Source organism: Saccostrea echinata, unplaced genomic scaffold (assembly GCF_033153115.1).
Source record: "Saccostrea echinata isolate AGI-Se365-2 ecotype Australia unplaced genomic scaffold, CSIRO_AGI_Sech_v1 ptg000046l, whole genome shotgun sequence".
NCBI lineage: Eukaryota > Metazoa > Mollusca > Bivalvia > Ostreida > Ostreidae > Saccostrea > Saccostrea echinata.
The window spans coordinates 7,437,958-7,447,363 of record NW_026889795.1 but is presented as its reverse complement, the minus strand read 5'-3'; the positions used below and the strand labels follow the sequence as shown (position 1 = coordinate 7,447,363).

The 9,406-nt window shown below is 34.2% G+C and overlaps 1 protein-coding gene across 1 annotated transcript; it reads right to left on the bottom strand.

The window, feature by feature from the left end:
- Positions 1–8,241: 8,241 nt before the first annotated feature.
- Positions 8,242–9,312, bottom strand: LOC133201989 (uncharacterized). Its single transcript, XM_061337774.1, has one exon. It carries the CDS (start codon positions 9,310–9,312, stop codon positions 8,242–8,244), a length of 1,071 nt encoding a protein of 356 aa, XP_061193758.1.
- Positions 9,313–9,406: the final 94 nt, after the last annotated feature.

Here is a 9,406-nt window from a genome sequence, read left to right as displayed (position 1 = left end):
GGAAACAAACATTTATAGCATTTCAAATTCCAACTGATTTCTATCTGAAAATTTAAGACAAGTAACATAGGCTGCTTTATGATCCTGGGGTCCTTGTCACGTTATATTGCCGATGATTTCTGTAGACTAAGCTGAACCGCGAGGCGATTGAAAATACAGTAAATGCAAGGTTTAGAAAAAAAAAACATATCCTTGATCGCAGCTGTAGCATATTCAATAAGTTTTTTTACTAGTTTTACCAACTTTTCATTTGTTATTCACCTCTTTTTTTTCATTGTAATTACTATCCGGAAAACCATATCGATTTGCGTTTATATCATAAACTCCCATGTTGGGAAGTACTTATTGAAAACTAGCAATTGAAAATTTATATAATATTAAGATGATTATTACCTGATGATATATGAAAATTAATTTGAAACAGAATAAGAAGTAAGACTTCATTTGTAACAAGTTTTTAAATATTTTATTCCTAATTTTTATCCATATTATCAATAAGTATTTTACCGGGCTTATAAAGAAATAACGTTTCATTTTATAACACAGCCACAAAAGGATCAGCCGCTCCTGCGGCCGATAATATGGGGAAAATGCTGCCTGGACTATTTATTATTTAAAGAATGAATTTAATAGCTACCCATTTTATACGGTATAAACTGGGTTGTGGCAGTTTACGCTTTATAAACCGCGAAGCGGTTTATAAAAAAGCGTAAACTGTTCAAACCCAGTTTATACCGTATAAATTGGGTAGCTATTAAATTCATTCCTTATAATTTAATTTTCATTCATTTGGTGTTAGAAAAAAAAGATGATTGTCCTTAAAAAATGACTACAATTTGTTCAAAATTTGAATGTAACGCCAGGCGGATCGATACGTTTTTGACGCAAGTCATTATGACGTAGGCAACTCATTTTATACAATATAAAGTAAATTTTTTTATCCAATCAAATACAGCGTTAAAACCAGAATTAAATTATTTACATTTTTTTAAAAAAATATATATTATTTGTATTTAACGCATGTATTGTACACTTTAAAAGTACAGATGATACGTGAAATAAACAACAATGGATGCCGAGATTTTTTAAAAACCTATTTTAGTTGTCAAAGATGCCAACAGCATATTTCTAAAATACATGTATTAAGAAATTGTAAACTGTTTAGCATGTTTAAAATTCTACAAATTCTCTTTCACCCTTATAAATGTATACAAATTTCATCACTTTATAGGACATTATTTAGAAACTTAGAATGAAGAATAAAAATCTATGCGACTAAACTTATTCATTTTACATTATATAACAATGAATTTGGTTGCTAGGTGTAGAAAGTTTATTTCTAGCATCTGCCGTTTAAAAAAATGTAAAGGAAGTATACTTGGTAAGATCTGCACAGATCGCAAATTATATCTCCATGCACATATTACGTAGGCCTACAAAATTACTATGCAGAAAGCTTGGTATCAGGATTCACATATGATGTACTGCCAATTAATATTTTTTCCCTCATCATTTGTCTCGAACAATTTTGTACATGTCTTACAATTAACAGAAGTTCTATAATCCAATTCTTGATCATATACCTTGTCTATCATTATACTCTCTATCAGAATATGGTGGGTTTTCTATTCCACAAATTAAAAGTAGTTACTTGTAACTAAGAAACAGTTCTGTTTTTTTCACGTAAACAACATGTTGTCTTCAGAATTACAAACTTTGGTTTAGTCTTTCTAAACCAAAGTCTGTAATTCTGAACACAACAAGTTGTTTACGTGAAAAAACAGAACTGTTCAGAATTACAGACTTTGGTTTAGAAAGACCATGATTAATGTTTCATATAAATGTGTAATAAGGTAATGATCACAGAGATGCACAGAGATGACAAGCATTTTAAAGCATGACCAGCAGAATATGTTTCATTTTATAAAGACTTAGCAAAAATGTGATGTTCATTTTATAAAGACATAGCAAAAAATGTGATGTTCATTTAATAAAGACATAGTAAAAATGTGAGGTTCATTTAATAAAGACATAGCAAAAATGTTATGTGGATTTAATTAAGACATAGCAAAAATGTGATGTTCATTCTAGAAAGACAAAGCAAAAATGTTATGTTCATCTTAGAAAGACATAGCAAAAATGTGATGTTCATCTTAGAAAGACATAGCAAAAATGTGATGTTCATTCTAGAAAGACAAAGCAAAGACATAGCAAAAATGTGATGTTCATTCTAGAAAGACAAAGCAAAAATGTGATGTTCATCTTAGAAAGACATAGCAAAAATGTGATGTTCATTCTAGAAAGACAAAGCAAAGACATAGCAAAAATGTGATGTTCATTTTAAAAAGATATAGCAAAAATGTGATGTTCATTCTAGAAAGACAAAGCAAAGACATAGCAAAAATGTGATGTTCATTTTAAAAAGATATAGCAAAAATGTGATGTTCATTTTAGAAAGACATAATAAAAATGTGATGTTCATTTTAGAAAGACATAGCAAAAATGTGGTTCACAAACATCTCGTTTCCCTTTGAATTGCTACCCAAAGGTCGTTGGAACATTGTCCTTTTACGTGCAATCCTACCCCTTTTAAAAACAAACACTTGAAAATATAATATCTGAAACAAAGTTAATTCACCTAATCTGTTGAAAGTAATGCTGCTAGATTTATTTTAATATTTGAAAAATTGACATCAAGAATACACCAGAACCCATCAAAGTGATTCCCTTTTATTAAAAAAATCTGGCTCTGGAGAGAGAGAACCTTCCCAGATCTTCTTTTGCACCTCCCTTTCCAGAACCTGGCGACAGTCCTTTACCCTTCTTACAATTTTTTGTACGATTTTAATAAGATTTGGAACATGTATTTTTTTCCGGTGAACAATGTTGCCATGATTAATTAAAACATATTACTATAATGACTAATACTCTGGACAATTAAAAAAAAACTTCACACATTTTATAGGCGTTGGTAGGTTCCACTTTCCAAGTTAGGAATAAACATCCGACTTACTGGACAAAAAAAGTTATTGAATAAGTAGAAAAGCAGAAAACTTACAGAGATGTGTTTTAGTGATTTTTTTTTATTTGAAAGTGAATTTCGGAACTGTAATTAAATTGGTAGAATACTAGTAAACCAGTTCCTGTATTTGGATTAGAGCTCTCCTCAATTGCTGATTTATAATAAGTACATTTTGCATTATTAATCAAAAGTGTAACTTTATTCCTCCAATGTCAAAAATTCTCAAAGTCTTTATGTTGATGATAGTAATCTCGTAAATGTCTAGTATCATTAATTTCTTGTGGTAACTATTTTGGACGAGACTCAGTTTTTACACATTTAGTTTTTACCTTAGCGTGCTTATTGAGAATAGTATTAAACATATTGTAAAAGTTTTCCAATATATCATTAGAGTTGTGTAAATTTGTCAGGACATTAAAATTGGCACTTTGTAAATCACAGAGAAAGTCTTCCTCATTAAAATTCTTAGAGTCCCTGTATTGAATTTCAGTATGTTTTCCCTTATGCTGCATGCTGTTAGATCTACGCGTTGCACAAACAGGGTAATGATCAGAGATAGCTCTGGGTGGTACTTGGATTTCGCAGATGTTGTCAGGTTGGGTGTGTAAATATGATCAATAAGGGTACTTGAGGTGTCAGTAATTCTAGAAGGTGTGATAATTACTTTAGTCCAAATTCTTTTAGAGCAGATTCCAGGATGGAGGGGGGTCTTTAAGCAGATCTACATTAAAGTCACCTGTAAGTATGATTTCTTGGTCATCACAGCAGGGGGCACTGTTTATCTCCCTCGCTAGGTCCTCCTCCCAGCAGGAGGGTGCAGATGGTGGGCGGTACGCACCATAAAAAAAAAGGTTTTTTTTTAATTAATTTCTAACCATATTGTCTCAATGTTACTAATTTCTAAATCTTTTCGACGTTTATAGGATAAATCATTTGAGATATAAATAACTATTCCAGCGCCTGCCTTATTTTGTCTATCTTTACTTTCAAGTTTTTTGTTTGTTTGTTTATTGTTTAACGTCCCTCTCGAGAATTTTTCAGTCATATGGAGAAGCCACCACTTGCCGGTGGAGAGCTACAAATTTTGACCTATACTCGGCACTCAGGGCCATTGAGCAGTGAGGGATCTTTTTCGTGCCAGCACCTACTGCGACACGGGACCTCGGTTTATACGGTCTCATCCGAAGGACCGGTGTCCACGTCCCACAGTGGGATTCGAACCCGCGACGTAAGGATCAACTCCATACTCCGCGACTCTAGAGCGAGCGCTCTAACCACTGCGCCACGCGGGCTTCTTTCAAGTACATAGCTATCTAAATTCAAATCAGAATCACTAACTCGGTCATGTAAAAAAGACTCTCAAAGCCCCAGCACATCCATAGATCGTTCATCTTGTAGTATTAATTTCAGTTCGTCCAGTTTTGGTACAAGATGACAAATGTTAAAATTTCTAAAACGCAAACCTTTTTTAACAAGACCAAATCCAGAGTTCACCGGAGTACATGTATTTGATATGCTTATTGTTTTGTTTGAATCGAGACTTTCACATGTAAGACTTTCGTTAATCTTATTTTCAGTAGTGGGTATTTGTGCAGCTTTGGGGGAATTTGTATAATTACGAAGTGGATATTTTACCTGAGGATTTTTTACGATGCGAGAATTTTTACAATGCATATACATAATTTTTTGTTACATTCTGAACATACAGTTTGAAGAGGTAAAACATTGTTTTGTAGACTTAAGGAAATACTTTCTGTATATTCGGCCTGACATTCATTGCCCCTATTCTAGTATAGACAAAACTTTTGTTTATGTCCAGGTTTCTCACAATACCAACAGTCTTCTTTGCTACCATGTCTACAATTTCGGGATGAATAGCCTTAATTGTTCTCCACAGTAGTAACAACATGTATACTTCATGGACGCCGACGGAGACTGCATCTGATACTGCTTCAGAATTAGGACATGTTTATTGTAAAGTTTAAGCAGAGAGGCGGTTCCTTGGTCAAATAAATGTATGCCGTCATTCCAGTATAAAGAGGAATTCCAGTCCTTAAAAATGTGACTTGATTTTATCACTGTTGCCCCATACTCCTCGCACACAAAGCGGATAATTTCATTCACATCAGTGATCATTGTATCTTTTCTTGGCATGACTTCAGATATGAAAACATGTATATTTGAATTCCTCTTCCGTAGATCCTTTATTATTTCGGAGAAGTCATTTTCTATTGCTTCCATATCGCGCTGATTTGATACATCATTTCCTCCAGCCTGAATAATGATGTTTTCCAGAGAAGATTCCTCGTAGATACGTAGTTTTTTACGAATAAGTGAAATACTGCCTCCTCTGTTCGTACTCACACTAACATTTGAATTTAACCCAAGGGTTTTAATTTGCTGCAGAAGTGAACTGCCATGATGAGTGTAGATTTCTCAAGTTTCTCAGAATTGGGAGTAGTTTTTGAAAGGAATTCTTTCTTAGTTTTCTGTACACAGGTGGTTCTAGTTCTGTATTTGTTGAGCTTTTTTTTTAGATATGTCCAAATGAACATCGTTACACTGCACATGTCTAGAAGTGACGTTGTTGGATCCCTTCGGCAGATCATCTGTACAATTGCCTTTATTCTTGAAGACTTTCGAAATTGTCTGAGTACTTGAACTGGTTAAGCTTTTACGTACATTTTCATCCAGTTTCTTTTTTAATGACTCGACTTCTTGTGTTAGACGATGAACCACTAACGAAAGTTCCTCCACACGTAGATCAGAATCACCACACCTGCTACATTCTTTTGATTCATTGCACTGCACAAAACTTGATGAATCCCTCATGGTAGTCGATGCCATATGTGGTCATGGTTGGGAAAGAATAATATTTGATTCGTTAATGTCACATGCATAGAAACTTATTTCTTCAAGGAATTTCTCACACCATGTTATCGCCGAACTACCCTGAATATGAAGTACTGAGGTGCTTCTGTATATTGTAGCCGTAACAGATCTACAATTAGTCTTAAAAATATGGCATCTCCTCCAGTGGTTTTCTAAAAAAATATAGCTCCTGTTCAAGATATGAAAAACTGCTGGTCAAAACTCAAAGTAATGCTCCTTTTGTTGGTTGTTACTTTTAGGAATCTGGGTAAGTTCACATTAATTTGCAGTTTATCCTGTCTGTCGTTTAATGGATTTGTGAATCCAGAAAACGAATCCAAAATTGATCTAAAAAGCTTGAACTTGAGCTTTCATCCATCATTTGATCTACTACATTGTGATTATTAACACTGAAATCATTATCCAAATCAAAAAATAGTTACACATAAAAAAAACTATACAGGTATCTCAGGTGAAATCAGGAGCCAATTTAAGTACGTCTTATCACTTCGGTGTCTTATGCAACAATGTTTACTTCCAGAGGTGTCATGTTGATTTACGTCTAGCTTAATTTGGATCAAACTATAAGGTACAACAACTTTAAAATAAGGACATAACCAGCGTACATGTACATGTACTTTACAATGATACCTTTTCCAATGATAATTTTCCGAGATACTCGCAGTTCAAAATCATAATACCATCACATCTTCGTAGACAAAAATTCAGTATACATTTCCATGAGTTTTGAACAGAAATCATATGAAGAAAATCCTTGCATTTTTAAAATACAGATTAAGGGGGAAACGTTTTAGCAGGTATTACTCCAAAATTTGAATCAGAAAAGGTATACAGCATTACCAGAGATCATGAAATTGTACAGAGGACCCTCAATTATTATGAAGTTAAACGAGACTTACCTGGAAGGTGAAGTTTTACTGTAATTTTTCCTCCATTGAGAGACGTAGGGATCAAATGAGATGAAGTTCAAGGTCACGTTATCATAATTCAGAGGAGTAGAAATAACTATTGGGGCATCAAGTTAACACAATAACAGGGTGGGACTTGGAAGATAATTTTTTTTAGGGCTGGGCATTTGATCCCTACGTCTCTCAATGGAGGAAAAATTACAGTCCAGGTAAAACTTCATAATTTTTCCCCATTGAGAGCCTCAGTCTCAAATGAGACTTCAGAGTTGATGACCCAATAATAAAAACATCACAAAAGCCATTATTATCATCCTAAATAAATCCCAAACAAATGTTTGAATTAACTTTATTTTCTCTACGTCAGATCGATGAACATATTTACATACTAGTATATAATATGCTACAAGTTATCCTTATGAAAAGTGTCCAACAAAGCATTGCTTAATTCACTAGACAGTTTAACTGGTTTATTATAAAATTTTCTAAAGGTATTGTCACTTGTCCAACCTGCTGTTCTAAGAATTGTAGCAACAGACACCCTAGCTTTTGCTGCAGCACTAGTTGCTGCTGATGGTGTACTATGCGGTGAAAAACAGTTCATGTCTATTCCAGCATTTGTCATAACTGACTTGATCCAACGACCAACAGTATCCACAGAAATCGAATTGTGAGGCTTTTGCGTACTTATAAACAGTTTAGATTCTGAACCTCTCATTTTTCAGTTCTATGAATATATTACCTATATACATGCACTATACATAAATCTGTATCATTTGGGCAAGCAGCAATAGAAATTTCATCTAAATGATGCCCTGGTCTTGATTGCTTCAACAAATCACCATATCTAATGATTAACATATTATCTCTTACAGAAACATTTCTAACATCTAGAAGATGTAAACCTTGTTTTCGCTGTCCAGATAATAAAGCTAATAACATTGCAAATTTCTTTGACAACTGAAACAATGACAAATCCTGTACAGGAGACAGTGTCTTAAGATATCCTAAAACTTTGTTTACATCCCAATGTGGATGTAAAATGATATTTGGGTAAAGTTGGTCTTGACAAAAATACACCCTTCATAAAACGTTTAACTAAAATATGATCACCTAGTTTCATACTAGAGTGCCCCAAAAGAGACAAAAATGAAGTTAACGAGCTTCTTGCCGTATTTAAAGCACTATAACCAAGATTTTTCTTATACAGATCTGTAAGAAATTCTAAAACTAAATTAGCATCTGCTTTAAATGGATCACTCTGTTTTTCACAACAAAACTGCAACCATTTTTGTTGATAACCCCTATATTGTCTCTTTGAGGATTCCCGCCAAGATCCGCAGATAATATTGACAGTGTCTTCTGGTAACTTTCTACTATACAAGTTGCCGGACAAACTGAACGCACCCATCTTCATCTTTGTCAAGGATGTCGTCGTTCTGGATCCTTTGGCAATTTCAAGAGGATCTCTGTTTTCGGAAGAAGATAACACGGACCTGCCACTTGATGCATCACCTGCGGAAACCATGGCGGTGTCTTCCACACTGGAGCTATCAACAGAGCAAACTGCATTTCTTCCTCCTTGATTTTCTTCAAGACACTGTTTATGACACTAAAAGGAGGAAATAGATAACAGTCAATATATCTCCAAGAGTGTGCAAAAGCATCAACTCCTACAGCATTTGGGTCTGGTGTATATGAATAATATTTCTCTAACTGATGATTGTCCTTAGATGCAAATAAATCTATATCAGATTTTCCACACAGATTTGTCAGTTCATTAAAAACCACTTCATCTAACTTCCAATCCATGTCTATATTTTTGCGAGATAACGAATCAGCTATAATGTTTGTTGCACCCTGGACATGTTCTGCACTAAGCCAGATGTTTCTATCTATACACCAAATCCATAATTCACGAGCTAGTTCATTCAATGTTGAGATCTTGCCCCCTTGCTTGGTAACATACGAAACAGCTACTGAATTGCCCATACAAAGTCTAACATGGGAGTCTCTAATATTCTCTCCCAACCCTTTTAGAGTATAAAAACCAGCCAAAAGCCCCAAATAGTTAATGTGTGACTCACAAATATTCTTGTCCCATAATCCACTAATTGCTTCACCTGAATCTTCATTAACTCCACCCCATCCAAACTTGGAACTATCACTTTTGAAAAGAAATTTTAGAGAGTTTCTAGTTATTGATTTAAAAGATTTACACACATTCAGGGACCACCAGTTTAGTAATGCCCTACTCTGATGTGCAATAGACATATGGGCTTCAAAATTACCTCGATTAAGTTTTAAAGCCAAATCTTTCTCAATTTCTAGGGTCTTATAATAAAGTCTAGCATATTCTACCCCTGGTTTAGAGGCTGCAAACATGCCTACAAGCTGTGCCACCTGTTTTTTTGTCACTTCATTCTGATTCAAAACCATATCACAAAAATCTTTAATAGATTGCGCTTTCTCTGGTGTAAATCTAACAGTCATTGTAACTGAATCTAATAAAAATCCCAAATAGACAACATTCTGGCTTGCATAAAACTGAGTTTTGTCTGGATGAATGGTAAATCCAAGACTATCC

Coding starts and splice junctions, on each gene's coding strand:
- LOC133201989 (XM_061337774.1), bottom strand. CDS start 9,312: ATGACTGTTAGATTTACACCAGAGAAAGCGCAATCTATTAAAGATTTT.